The sequence below is a fragment of the Mercenaria mercenaria genome, chromosome 17 (assembly GCF_021730395.1).
Source record: "Mercenaria mercenaria strain notata chromosome 17, MADL_Memer_1, whole genome shotgun sequence".
NCBI lineage: Eukaryota > Metazoa > Mollusca > Bivalvia > Venerida > Veneridae > Mercenaria > Mercenaria mercenaria.
The window spans coordinates 19,630,818-19,649,885 of NC_069377.1; the positions used below are offsets into that span (position 1 = coordinate 19,630,818).

A 19,068-nucleotide genomic window follows, 5' to 3' on the forward strand; every position below is an offset into this window, starting at 1 on the left:
AAGAAGATTTTCAAAGTTTATAAGTCTATTTAAACCATGTGACCGCCGGGGCGGGGCCATATTTGATCCTAGGGGGATAATTTGAATAATCTTGGTAGAGGACCACTAGATGATGCTACATACCAGATATCAAAGCCCTAGGCCCTGTGGTCTTGGTCAAGAAGATTTTTAAAGTTTTTCCTTTCGATTGCCATGGCAACCAGAGTTCTGCATGGAATTCAATTCTTTGAAAAATTTTAAAAGGCGGTCACCCAAGGATCATTCCTGTGAAGTTTGGTGCAATTCTGCCCAGTGGTTTTCAAGAAGAAGAATTTTTTAGAAAATGTTGACGGACACACGACGGACATTGAGCGGTCACAAAAGCCTTTGGCTCAGGTGAGCTAAAAAGTTACAATATAAGCTATTTATAGTAACAACAAAGGGAAGTAATTCCAAAACTAGGGACCTGGTTCTTGTGCATGACACTCCGTCTCATGGTGATGAACATTTGTGCCAAGTTACATCAAAATCCCTCTATGCATGAAGAAGAAATTCTCTTTGTATCTGACCTTTGGCATCTAAGTATGACCTTAACCTTAGACCTAGGGACCTTGTTCTTGCAAAAGACACTCCATCTCATGGTGGTAAAAATTTGTGCCAAGTTACATTGAAATCCCTCCATGCATGAAGAAACAATTCTTCGGACAAAGTATCAACATTTGTCCTCTAAGTGTGACCTTGACCTTAGACCTAGGGACCTGGTTCTTGTGCATGCAATCTGTTTCATGATGGTGAACGTTTGTACCAAGTTACATCAAACTCCCTCTGAGCATGAAGAAGATATGCTCTGGATAATGTCTGTGGATGCCGCCCACTCGTCCCCATTATACAACCGGTCTTTCACAAGCGTGTATAAATTCAGGCAAAATACTTGAGTTATGTACTCCTGCCTATAGGTAGAGACTAATATAACAAGAGCATGTAGAACACGAAATGCCCCCGCTTGAAGCATTCTGTAACTCCACAAGGAACAGAAATTATTTGGTCACTATGCACTGGACCTTGACCTTTGACTTACTGACCTCAAAATCAATAGCAATCATCTGCTGGTCATGATCAACCTCTCTATAAAGTTTTGTGATCCTAGGCCCACGCGTTCTCAAGTTATTGTCCGGAAACGGTTTAACTGTTCTGGGTCACTGTGACCATGACCTCTGACCTACTGGCCTCAAAATCAAAAGGGGTCATCTGCTGGTCATGACCAACATCCCTATCGAGTTTTGTGATCCTAGGTCCAAGCATTCTTAAGTTATAGTCTGAAAATGATTTAACTGTTCCAGGTCGCTGTGACCTTGACATGCTGGCCTACAGGTAGATACTAAAATAATAAACAAGTGTTACAAGTTTCAAAGCTACATGACATTGTCAAATAGTTTTTACAAAACATGGACTTGTACAAAATCTGAACCAATTTTCAAGTCCAAAATACTTGACAGAGTTATGTACTCTTGCCTATTGGTAGAGACTGTTATAATAAACAAGTTTTCTAAGTTTGAAGTAAATATCTTTGATGGTATACAAGATATTACCATTTCATAAAAACTTTTACCAACGCCGACGCCGGGGTGAGTAGTATAGCTCTCCATATGCTTCGAATAGTCAAGATAAAAATAATGTTTCAAAAGTCAGTATAAAGGAAACAAGACAAGACTTTGTTAAGGTTTCGATGGAGGCCTTGAGAAACAAAAATCAAACAACACCAAATCATAGAAAGAAAGAGTTGTTTGACATGAAAATTGAACAGCATGTAAAACATGTATATTACTTTACGAAACAAGTGTCAGTATACTGATATAAACATTGAATTCCGGAAAAGGGCTGCCTAAAGGGGCTCCACTTCCGGACAGTTAAACGCCTTTAAAAACTCACCATTTTCAAAGACCTGTTACACATGTTCGTTTTGATGCATTTGCAATAGCATGCGAGTGGTGAAATTTTGCATAACAAGGTGGAACACAGTTTTCAGCAATTGATTATCTTTATTTCTTTACAAATGGCATTCATTTTCAAAGGGAGACAACTGTTCCCGATTATTTTAAGTACAAATGGCATTCATTTTCAAAGGGAGACAACTGTTCCCGATTATTTTAAGTACAAATGGCATTCATTTTTAAAGGGAAACAACTTTTTCCGATTATTTTAAGTAATCTTTGAGAAAAAGTTGTCTCCCTTTGAAAATGAATGCCATTTGTAAAGAAAAAAAGATAAACAATTGCTGAAAACTATGTTCCACCTTGTTACGTGAAATTTCACCACTCGCGCGCTATTGCAAATGCATCAAAACAAACATGTGTAACAGGTCTTTGAAAATGGTGAGTTTTTAAAGGCGTTTAACTGTCCGGAAGTGGAGCCCCTTTAGGCAGCCCTTTTCCGGAATTCAATGTTTATATCAGTATACTGACACTTGTTTCGTAAAGTAATATACATGTTTTACATGCTGTTCAATTTTCATGTCAAACAACTCTTTCTTTCTATGATTTGGTGTTGTTTGATTTTTGTTTCTCAAGGCCTCCATCGAAACCTTAAACATGTCAACTGTGAAGACAACTGTAGCAGTTCACTGATCCCACATTATCACTTCCCTCTCCTCTCCCCTCCCTTCCTGGTATATACCTGTATCACTTCCCTCTCCTCTCCCCTCCCTTCCTGGTATATACCTGTATCACTTCCCTCTCCTCTCCCCTCCCTTCCTGGTGTATTCCTGTATTACTTCCCTCTCCTCTCCCCTCCCTTCCTGGTATATACCTGTCTTACCTCTCCTCTCCCCTCCCCTCCCCTCCCTTCCTGGTATATACCTGTCTTCCCTCTCCTCTCCCCTCCCCTCCCTTCCTGGTATATACCTGTCTTCCTTCTCCTCTCCCCTCCCATCCTGGTATATACCTGTCTTCCCTCTCCTCTCCTCTCCCCTCCCTTCCTGGTATATACCTGTCTTCCCTCTCCTCTCCCCTCCCTTCCTGGTATATACCTGTCTTCCCTCTCCTCTCCCCTCCCCTCCCTTCCTGGTATATACCTGTCTTCCCTCTCCTCTCCCCTCCCTTCCTGGTATATACCTGTATGTGTTCTGATATGTTTCTGTAGATCTCCCGATGTTTTAAATGCTTTGTCACAGCCTTCTTCATGACATTTGTAGGGTTTTTCACCTGTATGAACTCTTGTGTGTGACTTAAGACCGTAACCTGTAGCAAATGCCTTACCACAATTCTCATACTCGCACTTGAATGGCCGATCTCCAGTATGTGAACGCTCATGTACCTGAAATTATATTTTTATTATTATATTTTTTTTACACCCATATTTCATTACCTATTATGAACAAGAATGATGTCAACATTGTATAACACATGCCCCCTGAAAATGCTTGACAGAATAAATTAAAGTCCACAACTGAGTGGACATGAATGTCCTGATAAAACATGCATGTCTACTTCATGTTGATGGTGCATACCAAATCTGCATCAGTTGGATGGGAACTGTAGCAGGAGCTGAGTACACAATGTTCTGATGTAATTGTAATTTTCAAAACAAAAGGGTCTTCACACCAGAAAAAAACAAGTGAATGAAGTATTGCCATGCAATACAAAGTCCCCTACTGGAAGGCACCTAATTTTCTCTACTGCAGTAAAACATAATGAACTGATATCTGTCAATGATGTATAAACAATATTGTACTATATATACAATATGTTATAACAAAACACTTGCATCCTACAGTTGTTTTCATATGGAATTTTTTTGGCTGAGTATAAAAAAGATATCATATAAGTTATTTATATTAACAACAAAGGGAAATTAATCCTAAAAAAAAAAAAAAAAAATCTATATAATGTAGGTCGACAAGGAACTCTTTACCAGGTAGAGATAGATCAAAATACACTTAAAAATTGGATGTAACATGCATGTTGTACCACTGAAAAGTAGTCTCTATTTTTCCCTACGGCCAGTAATAAAAATTTGTTTGTTTTGGGTTTAACGCCGTTTTTCAACAGTATTTCAGTCATGTAACGGCGGGCAGTTAACCTAACCAGTGTTCCTGGATTCTGTACCAGTACAAACCTGTTCTCCGCAAGTAACTGCCAACTTCCCCACATGAATTATCAGAGGTGGTGGACGAATGATTTCAGAAACAATGTCTTTGATCAAATCGTCACGGAGAACATACGCCCCACCCAAGTATCGAACTCGCGACCCCACGATCCGTAGGCCGTCGCTCTCCCTACTGAGCTAAGCGGGTGGGCTCAGTAATAAAAAAGTTACAATATAATCTATTTATAGTAAAAACAAAGGGACGCAATTCTAAAAACAAGGGTGGTGCCTCATAGTGGTGAACATTCGTGCCAAGTTACATCAAAATCCCTCCATGCATGAAGAAGAAATGCTATGGACAAAGTCATTCTTGAATTTGACCTTTGACCTCTATGTATGACCTTGATCTTAGACCTAGGGACCTGGTTCTTGCGCACGACAATCAAACTCACAGTGGTGAACATTTGTGCCAAGTTACATCAAAATCCCTCAATGCATAAAGAAGAAATGCTCTGGACAAAGTCATTCTTGAATTTGACCTTTGACCTCTAAGTATGACCTTGACCTAAGACCTAGGGCCCAGGTTTTTTGCACGACATGTTGTCTCATCCAGGGGAATATTTGTGCCAACTGATATTCAAATCCTGTTTCGCATGACAAAGTTATAGACTGGACAGGAAAAAAATCATATTGAACTTTGATCTCAGTGTGACCTTGACCTTTAAGCAAGGGTTCTGGGTGTTACGCATGACAAGTCGTATCATCAATGGGAACATTTATGCCAAGTAATATATTCCCCCCACCCCCACCAAAAAAAACTTTGTATAATAATCAACAAGAGGGTCATGATGACCCTCAATCGCTCACCTGAGTAATATGAGCCACATGATTCAAATGACAAAATGTGCTTAACTGTACATGTCATCCAAATTTCAAGGTTGTATCTTAAACAAGAGGGCCATGAAGGCCCTGTATCGCTCACCTGACCTATTGACCTAAAGATCATCAAGATAGTTTCATGAAGATACATCATAAATGTGGCCTCTAGAGTGTTAACAAGCTTTTCCTTTGATTTGACCCGGTGAACCAGTTTTTGCCCCCACATGACCCAGATTTGAACTTGACCTAAAGATCATCAAGATTAACATTCTGACCAAGTTTCATTAAGATATGGTCATAAATGTGGCCTCTAGAGTGTTAACTAGCTTTTCCTTAGGTTTGACCTGGTGACCTAGTTTTTGACCCTACATGACCAATATTCAATCTGGACTTTGAGATAATCATGATTAACATTCTGACCAAGTTTCATGAAGATATAGTCATAAATGTGGCCTCTACAGTGTTAACAAGCTTTTCCTTTGATTTGACCTGGTGACCTAGTTTTTGATCCCAGATGACCCAATATCGAACTCATCCAAGATTTTATTGAGGGTAACATTCTGACCAAGTTTCATAAAGATTGGGCCAAAATTGTGACCTCTAGAGTGTTAACAGGCTTTTCCTTTGATTTGACCTGGTGACCTAGTTTTAAATCCCAGATGACCCAATATCAAGCTTGTACAAGATTTTAATGAGGGTAACATTCTGACCAAGTTTCATTAAGATTGGGTCAAAATTGTGCCCTCTGGAGTGTTAACAAGCTTTTCCTTTGATTTGACCTTGTGACCTAGTTTTTAACCCCAGATGACCCAATATCGAACTTGTCCAAGATTTTAATGAGGGTAACATTCTGACCAAGTTTCATTAAGATTGGGCCAAATTGTGACCTCTAGAGTGTTAACAAGCCTTTCCTTTGATTTGACCTTGTGACCTAGTTTTTGACTCTAGATGACCCAATATCGAACTTGTCCAAGATTTTATTGAGGGTAACATTCTGACCAAATTTCATTAAGATTAGGCCAAAATGTGACCTCTGGAGTGTTAACAGTCAAACTGTTGACGAGGGAGCTAACAAGAGATCACAGAGTGATCTTGGCGCCCACCATTGAGCCATTTTTGAATGTTCCAATTTCAAGACTTGCTCAAGGTCAAAATCAAGGTCAAATTTCATTTCGGTACACAACACTGTGCATGTGGTCCATGCACGTGGTCCAAATTTGAAAGCTGTGGCTTGAGAAATGTGAAAGTAGGTCACAAGATCAATTTCAAGGTCAAAGTTCATTTCAGTATACAAAACTATGCATGTGCTTCAAATCTGGAGGCTGCAGCTTGAGAAATGTGAAAGTAGGTACTAGGTAAAAATCAATGTCAAATTTCAATTCAGAACACAAAAATATGCATGTGGTCCAAATTTGAAGCCTGTAGCTTGAGAAATGTGAAAGAAGGTCACTAGGTCATTCTCAAGATCAAAGTTCATTTCGGTACACAAAACTATGCATGTGGTCCAAATTTGAAGGCTGTAGCTTGAGAAATGTTAAAAGTAGGTCACCAGGTCAAAATCCAGGTTATATTTCATTTCGAAACACAAAACTATGCATGTGGTCCAAATTTGAAGCTTGTACCTTCAAAAATGTGAAAGTAGGTCACTAGGTCAATGTCAAGATCAAATTTTTTCCAGTGCAAAAAAACTATGCATGTGGTCCAAATTTGAAAGCTGTAGCTTGAGAAATGTGAAAGTAGGTCACTAGGTCAAAATCAAGGTCAAATTTCATTTCGATCACGAAACTATGCATGTGGTCTAAATTTGAAGCCTGTACCTTCAAAAATGTGAAAGTAGGTCACTAGGTCAATGTCAAGGTCAAAGTTTTTTTCGGTACACAAAACTATGCACGTGGTCCAAATTTGAAGGCTGTAGCTTGAGAAATGTGAAAGTAGGTCACTAGGTCAAAATCATGGTCAAATTTCATTTCGGAACACGAAACTATGCATGTGGTCTAAATTTGAAGCCTGTACCTTAAAAATTTTTTTCCGGTGCACAAAACTATGCATGCGGTCCAAATTTGAAGGCTGTAGCTACAGAAATGTGAAAGCAGGTCACTAGGTCAAAATCAAGGTCAACTCATGTCAAGGTTCATCTTGCCACTCAAAACTATACATGTGGTCCAAATTTGAATGTTGTAGGTTATTGACAAGAAGATTTTAAAAGCTTTTCCCTATATAAGTCTATATGAACCATGTGACCCCCAGAGCGGGGCCATATTTGACCCTAGGGGGATAATTTGAACAAACTTGGTAAAGAAGCACTAGATGATGCTACATTACAAATATCTAAGCCCTAGGCTTTGTGGTTTGGGCAAGAAGATTTTAAAAGTTTTTCCCTATATAAGTCTATGTAAACCATATGACCCCCAGGGCGGGGCCATATTTGATCATAGGGGGATAATTTGAACAATCTTAGTAGAAGACCACTAGATGATGTAACATACAAAATATCAAAGCCCTAGGCCCTGTGGTTTTGGACAAGAGGTTTTTCAAAGTTTTTCCCTATATAAGTCTTTACAAACCATGTGACCCACGGGGCGGGGCCATATTTGACCCCAGGGAAATAATTTGAACCATCTTGGTAGAGGACCACTAGATGATGCTTCATACCAAATATCAAAGCCCTAGGCTCTGTTGTTTTGGACAAGAAGATTTTCCCCATATAAATCTATGTAAATTATAGAAATAAACAAAGGGCCATAACTCACTCAAAACTTGTTGAACCAGTCTGATTTCCAGAGGGACACAACTAGGGTACCAATACATCATTCTGACAAAGTTTGGTCAAAATCCCCCCAGTAGTTTCTAAAGAGATGCGGTAACGAGAAATTGTTAACGGACGGACGGACCATGGACGCAGAGTGATTTGAATAGCTCACCATGATGGTGTGCTAAAAATGAGAAAGTAGGTCAGTAGGTCAAGGTCACAGTCAGGTGACCCCTTATCACTTGGGGTCATCAGGTAATTATAATTAAACAGTCTAGGAACTATGATCTAATAATTTTTAAGTACTTTTTCCTAAATAACTCATATAACAAGTGACCCCAGGGCGGGGCCTCTTTTCATCCAAGGGGTATAATTTGAACAATCTTGTAAGAGATCCACTAGGCAATGCTACACACCAAATATCAAAGGCCTAGGAATTGAATTTTAGGACAAGAAGATTTTTTAATTACAAAATAAAATCCTGAGACCCCCCGGGGCAGGGCCTCTTTTCACCCCAGGGTAATAATTTGAACAGTTTTGGTAGAGGACCACAAGGCAATGCAACATACCAAATATCAAAGGCCTAGGTCTTGTGGCTTTAGATAAGAAGATTTTTAAACTTGGGACCCCCCGGACAGGGCCTCTTTTCACCCCAGGGGCATAATTTGAACAATTTTCATAGAGGACCTTTAGATGATGCCAAATATCAAGGCTCTAGGCCTTGTGGTTTGGGACAAGAAGAGTTTTTAAGTTTTTCCTTTCGGTTGCCATGGCAACCAGAGTTCTGCATGGAATTAAATTCTTTGAATAATTTTGAAAGGGGACCACCGAAGGATCATTCCTGTGAAGTTTGGTGTAACTCTGCCCAGTGGTTTTCAAGAAGATTTTTTTAGAAATTGTTGATGGACAGACGACACACGACGGACATCGAGCCTTTGGCTCAGGTGAGCTAAAAATGGAAGTAGTGACAATATGCTAATGTCTACCACATTTTGATGACTTATTCCTAGTTGTTTCAATTAGATTGAAACTGTTTGAGGAGTAAAGTACATACAGTTCTAACATACTGTTCCTGTAAACAGGAGGGTCATGATGACCCTGGATCACTCCCCTGAGTAATATGAGCCACATGTTTAAAATGGCAAACTGATGCTAAAATATTAGAAAGTAGGTCAGTTGGTCACATTCATGATCACTGAAAGTCAGTTTTAAGATCAGTGAGCAAAACTACATTTCATCTAAATTTCAAGGCTGTGTCTTAAACAAGAGGGCCATGATGGCCCTGTATCGCTCACCCGAGTACCATTGCTCAAAATGATATGATCAAGTTTTGACATAGAGCAAATAGGCATACACACTAAATATCATCAGGATAAACATTTTCTTGTAACAGTCCCTTTTGACCTAGTTAGGGCCAATTTCCATACCAAGTTTGAGGGTCCAAGGCTCAAATGCTGCATTTTTGTACTAACATGACTATTCCTTTACCCTGGAAGACTTAAATAACATTTAAAACCAATCTCATTAGATGCTGCTGATATATATTCATTTACATAAGATAAAGGGAGGTAATTTGTCATAAATTCAGTCAAAAGTTATCTACCCTGATAGTCCATCTGATGGCACAAATGACATTTCAAATCAGTATCTTCATTGGTTACTGAGATACACCCATTTTAATTTGAAACAAAGGGGGGTAATTTGACATAAATCAGTCCATAGCTATCTACCCTGATTGCCTCAGTCCAACTAAAGACAATAATGAAATTTCAAATGAGTACTATAAATATTTATCAAGATAAATCCATTTTTACTAAAATCAGGGGAGGTAATGATGCATTGGTGTATGCACATACATGTTATAAGTTCAGAATCCCAAAACTGGAGGTTTGCCATTTTTCAGCTGGAGTTGGGGTCTCAAAACTGGAGGTTTTTTATCGACATAAATTAAGCGCGCAGACACATAACTTAGAGACAAAATCCAACATTTTTGGCCACACAATAACGTATATAAGTCTATAACAGAAGAAACAATCCTCATACCTCTTGATTTGAATTTTGACAGAGTTATGCCACTTCTTAACTTACATCTTTTTGTTAACCAGGTTTTCAACGAAAACCTGAGTTATTAGATTGGGGTAGATGTCGGTCGGGCGAGGGCGGCGGCGGTGGCGACGGCTTCAAACTGGTGTTTCCGGTCAATAACTTTTGTTTCGGTAAAGATATTTGAATAAAACTTGGTATGTATGTAGCTTATATCAAGACAAAGGCTGGGATTGATTTTGGGGTTTCTGGGGTCAAGGTCAAGGTCACTGTTACTTAAAATAGAAAAAGGCTTTCCGGTCAATAACTTTTGTTTCGGTAAAGATATTTGAATAAAACTTCGTATGTATGTAGCTTATATCAAGACAAAGGCTGGGATTGATTTTGGGGTTTCTGGGGTCAAGGTCAAGGTCAAGGTCACTGTTACTTAAAATAGAAAAAGGCTTTCCGGTCAATAACTTAACTTAGGAATGAGCTATCATGATGAAACTTGGTGTATAGAAAACTTATATAAAGTTGTAGCTTGGGATTGATTTTGGGGTTTCTGGGATCAAGGTCAAGGTCATTGTTACTAAAAATAGGGTTAGGGTTAGGGTTTGCATATCTTCTACATGCATGGAGGGATTTTGATGAAAGTTGGCACAATTGTTCACCATCATGAGACGGAGTGTCATGTGCAAGAACCAGGTCCCTAGGTCTAAGGTCAAGGTCACACTTAGAGGTCAAAGGATACAAGAATGAAAACTTTGTCCGGAGCATATCTTCTTCATGCATAGAGGGATTTTGATGTAACTTGGCACAATTATACACCATCATGAGACGAAGTGTCTTGCGCAGTTCCCTTCTTTAGAATTACTTCCCTTTGTTGTTAATAAAAATAGTTTATATTGTAACTTTTTCATTACTAGAGTAGGGAAAAAATTTGAGACCACTTTTCTGTAGTACAACATGCATGTTACATCCAATTTTTAGGTGTATTTTGACCAATCTCTACCTGGTAAGGATTTCTGTGTGAACTAAAAAAAAAAATTTTGTATTTTTTTTTTTTTAAGATTAACTTCCCTTAGTTGTTACTATAAATAACTTATATTGTAACTTTTTTTATAATTGACCGTAGGGAAAACCAAGACCACTTTTCTGTGTTACAACATAGTTGTTACTTTCTAATTTTAGGTGTATTTTAAGGTATCTCTACCTGGTAAGGAGTTTTTTTGTGGACTTAGAAAAACAAAAGAATTACAATGATTACTAAACAACCACAAAATTAAAATTACATCTGCAAATACAGGTGCTAGAGTAAAGAAATTTGCTGTGACGGGCGTATATTGTGACATTCTGGCACTCTTGTTTACTCTTATGAAAAGTGTTGAAAACCTGGTTTCGTGGCATTGCCGCGTTTCTTGTTTTATATAATGTCTAATATCTCTGTTACATTCAAAGCTATTGACTATTATGCCACTTTTACTCACAAAGCTTTAATTGCCCCTTTTATGGCAAAGCTTTAAATCAGAGAAGTCGAGCATGCTGTCTAATAAGCTCCTCTTGTTCTAACTTTAAATTTTCTTAACAGATTAAATCTGTAGAAACACCCTCTCAATTTAGGTCTTTAAATGGTGGTTTAACATGCATTAACATTATTCTACTCGGGACTGAAAAAAAAACGAAGCTCTAAAATTGGGCTGAACACAACTCATAAATTATGTAAATTCCTTACCCCACCCACTTTGTATAAAAAAACTGATGATTTTGACCCTGAAAAATAGAAAACAGAAATGGCATCAACGTATTTACCCTTACCAAAATAATGTAGATTGATGTTTTCAAAAAAATGAGTGTGTGTTTTCATCCAAATTTTAATGAAATAAGTACGATTTTTAGCAGCAAATTAATTTGGTAAACATTGGAAGAAATGGCGTAACTGAATAAGGGGAAATAAAAACTCCTGTTCTAAAAAAAGTAATGGGTTGGTTTTTCCAAAAAAATATTTATGTGATTTTTTACCTAATAAAACTTCTTTGAATAATCAAAATTCATTTCAGTTGGGAATTATTTCTAAAGACTTGGAATTTTTGCTTCAAATTGGTAAAATATGGAGCCTAATTGGCACTGAGAATGGGCCGAATGGCCCCGTTGAGACACAGGTGGATAAGGCCCTGCTTTCTAATCCCCTTTTCAAACAAACAATTCACCCGTGAAAAACAAATCTTTCCTCCAGCTTCATGTATGTCAAACATGTATAATACACAACCGTAACTGTGTAAAACATGTTTGGCACTCCTCGGTAATTATCAACCCCATCATAATACTGATTTTTTTTTTTTTTTTTTTTTTTTTTTTGAAAAGCGGGAGAAATATGGTTTTGGTCGGGAGACGGGAGGCAAGGTGAAAAAAGTCGGGATTTTGACCCTCCCGCGCGGGAGATCACATGTATGTATATGCATGCAGAAGATACAAAGTACAAGCCTATATAACAATATATTAGTAAAGTATTCATATTGATAAATGTTCAATCAAGAATGATCTAATATGACTATTTCTTACCACGGAAGACACAAATAACGTTTCAAACCAATCTCATTAGAAGTTGCTAATGTGTATTCATTTAGATCAACAAGAGGGCCATAGTGGCCCTATATCCCTCAACTGTTATCACTGCACTTATGGACAAGAAGGTAAAAAAAATCATCAAGATCAATCAAAAGAATCATGAGAAAATATAGCTGAAATTTTCTTAAAGGTACAGATATGTCACAAGAGGGTCATGATGACCGTGGATCTCTCACCTGAGTAATATCAGCTATATGTTGACTTTCAAATGTCAAACTGATGATTTTTAGAATTTTTTTTGGAAGATTTTCCGATGTACAATCAAGTAACCCCTGGGGCTGGGTCAATTTATCCCTGGGGGGGGGGGGGGGGGGGTTAAGATTTGAACAAATTTTGTAGAGGTCCACTAGGCAATGCTACATGTCAAATATCTAAGCTCTAGGCCTTCTGGTTTATTTTTAGAAAATTTTGAAGATTTTTCTATGTACAATCAAGTAACCCCATGGGGCGGGGTCATGATTTGAACAAATTTTGTAGAAGTCTACTAGGCAATGCTACATGTCAAATATCTAAGATCTAGGCCTTCTGGTTTATTTTTAGAAAATTTTTGAAGATTTTTCCTATGTAAAATCAAGTGACCCCTAGGGCAGGGTCTATTTTGACCCTGGGGGACATGATTTGAACAAATTTTGTGTAGGTCCACTAGGCAATGTTACAAGTGAAATATCTAAGCTCTAGGCCTTCTGGTTTATTTTTAGATATTTTTTGAAGATTTTCTTGCGTAAAATCAAATGACCCCTGGGGCGGGGTCAATCTTGACCCCCGGGGTCATGATTTGAACAAATGTTGTAGAGGTCCACTAGGCAATGCTACATGTCAAATATCTAAGCTCTAGGCCTTCTGATTTATTTTTAGAAATTTTTTGAAGATTTTCCTATGTAAAATCAAGTGACCCCTAGGGCAGGGTCAATTTTGACCCCGGGGTCATGATCTGAACAACTTTAGTAGAGGTCCACTAGGCAATGCTACATGTCAAATATCTAAGCTCTAGGCCTTCTGGTTTTTGAGAAGAAGATTTTTTAAGATTTTCCTATGTAAAATCAAGTGACCCCTGGGGCGGGGCAATTTTAATGACAGGGGTCATGATTTCAACAAATTTTGTAGAGGTCTACTAGGCAATGCTACATGTCAAATATCTAAGCTCTAGGCCTTCTGGTTTATTTTTAGAAATTTTTTGAAGATTTTCCTATGTAAAATCAAGTGACCCCTGGGGCGGGGTCAATTTTGACCCAGGGGTCATGATTTGAAAAATTTTTGTAGCGGTCCACTAGGCAATGCTTACATGTCAAATATCTAAGCTCTAGGTCTTCTGGTTTTTGAGAAGAAGATTTTTTAAGATTTTCCTATGTAAAATCAAGTGACCCCTGGGGCGGGGTCATGATTTGAACAAATTTAGTAGAGGTCCACTAGGTTATGCTACACACTAAATATCTAAGCTCTAGGTCTTCTGGTTTTTGAGAAGAAGATTTTTAAAGTTTTTCCTTTCGGTTGCCATGGCAACCAGAGTTCTGCATGGAATTCAATTCTTTGAACAAATTTGAAAGGGGGCCACCCAAGGATCATTCCTGTGAAGTTTGGTGTAATTCTGCTCAGTGGTTTTCAAGAAGAAGATTTTTTTTACAAATTGTTGACGCACGACGGACTACGCACGATGGACATCAAGCCGTCACAATAGCTCACCTTGTCACTTGGTGACAAGTGAGCTAAAAATAAAGGGAGGTAATTTGTCATAAATTCAGTCAATATTTATCTTCACTGATTGTCAAAGTCCATCTGTTCATAAATGAAATTTCAGATCAGTATCTTCATTAGTTACGGAGATATACCAATTTTAATTTGAAATAAAGGGAGGTAATTTGACATTAAAATCAGTTCATAGTTATCTACCCTGATTGTCTCAGTCCAACTGACAATAATGAAATTTCAAATAAGTCCTATAAGTACTTACTGATATAAATCCATTTTGATTACAATTAGGCGAGGTAATCAGATATAAAATAACTCTGGAACCTATGATTGGATCTGACAGATTTGTCATGAAATCCAAGATATACTGTTGTTGAAGATATTTTGGAAGTTTGTATCAAATAAAATCATTAATGAAGTCTCTAAATGGCTGCAAAAGCCAAAATAGCCAATTTTGGACTATTAAGGGGCCATAACTCTGGAACCCATGAAGGAATCTGGCCAGTTCAACAAAGGAACCAAGATCTTGTGGTGATACAAGTTGTGTGCAAGTCTGGTTAAAATCAATTCATAAATGAAGCTGCTATTGTGCAGACAAGGTAAAAATAGCTAATTTTGGCCCTCTCAGGGGCCATAACTCTGGAACCCATAATGGAATCTGACCAGTTCAAGAAAGGAACCGAGATCTTATGGTGATACAAGTTGTGTGCAAGTTTAGTTAAAATAAAATCATAAATGAAGCTGCTATTGTGCAGACAAGGTAAAAATAGCTAATTCTGGCATTTTCAGGGGCCATAACTCTGGAACCCATAATGGAATCTGGCCAGTTCAAGAAAGGAACCAAGATCTTATGGTGATACAAGTTGCGTGCAAGTTTGGTTAAAATAAAATCATAAATGTAACCTCTATCGTGCAGACAAGAAATTGTTGACGGACGGACGCACGCATGGACTGACGACGGACGAAGGGTGATCACAAAAGTAGAACAAGAAAGTAGGACAGTAGGTCAAGGTCACAGTCAAGTGACCCCTAATTGCTTGGAGTCATCAGGTAATAATAATTAAACAGTCTAGGAAATATGATCTGATAATTTTTGAAGTATATATTCCTATATAACTCATATAACAAGTGACCCCCAGGGTGGGGCCTCTTTTCTCCCCAGGGGCATAATTTGAACAATGTTGTTTGAGATCCACTAGGCAATGCTACATACCAAATATCAAAGGCCTAGACCTTGAACTTTTAGACAAGAAGATTTTAATTTTTTTTCCCTATGTCAGTCTATGTAAAACTTGGGAACCCCAGGGCAGGGCCTCTTTTCAACCCAGGGGCATTATTTGAACAATTTTGGTAGAGGACCACTAGGCAATGCAACACACCAAATATCAGAAGCATAGGCCTTGCAGTTTCAAGCAAGAAGATTTTTGAAGTTTTTTCCTATATAAATCTTTGTTAAACTTGGGACCTTTCACCTCAGGGGCATAATTTGAATAATCTTAATAGAGGATCATTAGGCAATGCAACATACCAACAAGAGATCACAGAGTGATCTTGGCGCCCACCACCGAGTCATTTTTGAATGTTCCAAATTTCAAGACTAGCTTAAAATCCTAAAAGTAGGTAACTGTCAGAATCCAGGTCATCACAGTCCTTGGATCCAGTGACCTCTAATACCAGTTGGTAATTTTGGCTCCATACAAGGTACTTACATATCAAATATCAAAGAGATTGGTCAATATAATTATGAATGTGTTATGAGCAAAGCCAGATATGTAGCTAGGTCAAAATCAAGGTCCATGCATGTGGTCAAAATTTGAAAGCTGTAGCTTGGGAAATGTGAAAGTAGGTCACTAGACCAATTTCAAGGTCAAAGTTCATTTCGGTACACAAAACTATGCATGTGCTTCAAATTTGAAGGCTGTAGCTTGAGAAATGTGAAAATTTCAATTCAGAACACAAAACTATGCATGTGGTCCAAATCGGAAGCAATTTTTTTTTTATTATTATGGAAACAGAGAATGCACAGAATTATAATTACTTATATTATAACTAATAATTTAACCCACACCCTAAGCAAGAGAGATGACACCATTAATGAGTTATATGCAATTATTATTATTTTCTTATTATGGAAACAAAGAATGCACATATAATTACTTATATTATAACTAATAATTAAACCCAGAAATTTGAGTACTAAACAAATTAATCATCAATCAACTAGGCTAGTCCATTCACTGCTGAGGTGTAATAGGAAAATAATGAACAACTTGAATCATTATCACATTAGTGTCTGCAGACAGGGCTCTCCCTAAAGTCTGAAGTAGTCAGTGATGAAAGAAAAGTAACCAGCGGAACCTGAAGGGGTGTCCGGGGTCCTCCCCCAGAAAATTTTGAAATTGAAGGTTTAAAATGGTGCAATCTGGTGTATTTTTGGGTGTTTTTTCTTTGCTCTGTCTACCTATATTTTTTTATACAAAAAAGACATAAAAACATAATTCCTCTTAAAAATGTATTTGTGACATCACATAAAAAGTCAGAGTCATACCCTCACTCTAAACCAGTCATTATATATCGTCAAAAAATCTGTCCAAAAAGGTTCAGCATCACAGTCTTTATTCACAGCCTTGGCACATAGGTGGATATATCTAGGATACAGTATAGGTCCATGAGCCATATACACTTAAATTTATTACAGTAATAATGTATTATGAGAAAAAAAATGCAAAAAAATGTAAAAAAGAATGCGGGAAAACCCACCGGTGCCCGTTCATATTGCTAAACTATTCGTCAGTGCTCGTCATGTGGTGAGACTGATTAAAGATAGATGCGCTAAGATCCTGCGCAATTCACTGACTTGGGAAACCAACAACCACATGACGTCAGCATACAAAATTAGTTTAACTGTTGGAATACACATGTAATGGTAGCGGTTTGTTTATGTTTTCATTCGACAATTAATTTCGGGTTATTTTTTTTTATTTGAAGTTCATTTTTTGGTTCATTTTGAGAAAAGTAACCGGCAGTACATCCGTCAGTAGCCGGCGAAATCACCGGCTGCCGGGGCTTGTGGAGAGCTCTGTGCAGACTTTATGACCCTTCTACAGGTAAAGCCATAAAAAACCAATTAACTACTTGGAGGTCCACTGGATATAAAATTATATTAGAAATCAAAATAAACAAAGGGTCATAACTCATTCAAAAATTGTTGAACCAGTCTGATTTTCAGAGGGACACAACTAGGGTACCAATACATCATTCTGACAAAGTTTGGTCAAAATCCCCCCAGTAGTTTTCGACGGACGCAGAGTGATTTGAATAGCCCACCATCTGATGATGGTGGGCTAAAAATCAAAAGCCTAGGCCTCGCAGTTTCAGACAAGAAGATTTTTAAAGTCTTTTTCCTAATTAAGTCTATGTAAAACTTTGGACCCTTGGAGCAGGGCCTCTTTTCACCCCAGGGTAATAACTTGAATAATCTTGATAGACGACCACAAGGCAATGCTACATACTAAATATCAAAGGCCTATGTCTTGTGGTTTCAGAAAGAAGATTTTTAAAGTTTTTTCCTATGTAAGTCTATGCAAAACTTGGGACCCCTGGGGTGTGGCCCCTTTTCACTCCAGGGGCATAATTTGAACAATCTTCATAGAGGACCATTAGATGATATCACATGCTAAATATTAAGGCTCTACACCTTGCGGTTTTGGACAAGAAGATTTTTTAAGTTTTTCATTTTGGTTGCCATGGCAACCAGAGTTCTGTGTGGAATTCAATTCTTTGAACAACTTTGGAAGGGGACCACCTAGGGAACATCCAGGCCAAGTTTCATCAACTTCCACCAAATGGTTTCAGAGGAGATGTTGTTTAAAGGAAAGTGTGGACGGACGTACGGACGCCGGATGGTGAGCGATCACAATAGCTCATCCCGAGCACTTTGTGCTCAGGTGAGCTAAAAACAGTACAGTACTAGGGCTGTATGAGAATTAGGAGTCATGGTCACTTGTATTTCTCATTAGAAATAATTGTATGAAACAAATTCACAAGTATTACAGCTTGACAATGTATCAATAGTTACAATCTTACCCTTAAATGATGCAGAGTTGTATAGTATTTGCCACATTCTTCAAAACCACATCTGTATGCCTTCTCTAGGAATGGTCCTACCTTGTCTGTTGTGTAGGTAGGTAGCTGTAATAAACACATCAATTATTTAACATCCAGTATAACCAAATGTACTCTCCTAAATGTGCACTTTCAGGCACATGGGGTGTTCCCCCTCCACCAAAAAACTTGAAAGGGGCCATATTACCTGTGTTGTGTTGATGTGACTGATAGCATGACAGAATGAAAACTAATGACAATTAATCCTGAACTATCTGAACTGAATAGCAAACAAGAGTAACAAGAGTAGAGTAACAAGAGCACCCCGATGCGGAACATATTATGGCTGTAGCAATGTGCTCATCAAGTTTGAGAACTGAGCAGAAACTAAACTGCGAAAGGACTAATGAGTGACAAACATCATCACATAGGCTAAATTCATGTGGAAGCTCTAGGGAAGGGTAGGCTGTTGTGTAAATGATACTTACTCCCACCTGTAAAGTAACTGACCAATCAGAAAATAGGCCCTGGAAATATGTAAAACTTTTTTCCCTGCACATTGTGCACTGTGATGAAAAGCAAGGAACCAGTAAACCCTGCCTCTTAGTGGAGTTTGAGGAGTGCAGCTCTTCAACAGGGAAGGAATCTTTGGTGTACTAACTTATACCGTTCAAGTGGGTTATCATGTATAGAGTCAGTCTCTACTCAACCCCAGTGCTTCCTCATGAACTTAGTCATAATGTGTCCATCTGATCACACGACAGTGACCAAGATACCCTGAAATCCCAAAAATAAGCCTGTTTTGAAAAAAAGCCAGTCTCAAAAAGAAGCCACCATTTCACTACAGGCAAAAAGGGCTCATAAATAAGCCGCACTCAAAAATAAGCCGTCCAGTTTTTTATCAATAATAGTGTCAATGACTTTGTTAGGACACCATA

The 19,068-nt window shown here is 38.1% G+C and overlaps 1 protein-coding gene across 5 annotated transcripts in view; it reads right to left on the reverse strand.

Moving 5' to 3' along the window:
• LOC123536261 (zinc finger protein 76-like) overlaps positions 1-19,068 on the reverse strand; it is a 171,850-nt gene that overhangs the window by 57,301 nt on the left and 95,481 nt on the right. For all 5 annotated transcript variants that reach the window (XM_045319261.2, XM_045319263.2, XM_045319260.2 and 2 more), the window contains 2 exons: positions 18,113-18,217; positions 3,090-3,291 (listed from right to left, as the gene is read on the reverse strand). In XM_045319261.2, coding sequence (XP_045175196.1) covers positions 3,090-3,291; positions 18,113-18,217 — 307 coding nt within the window. The remainder of the gene's footprint in view (positions 1-3,089; positions 3,292-18,112; positions 18,218-19,068) is intronic.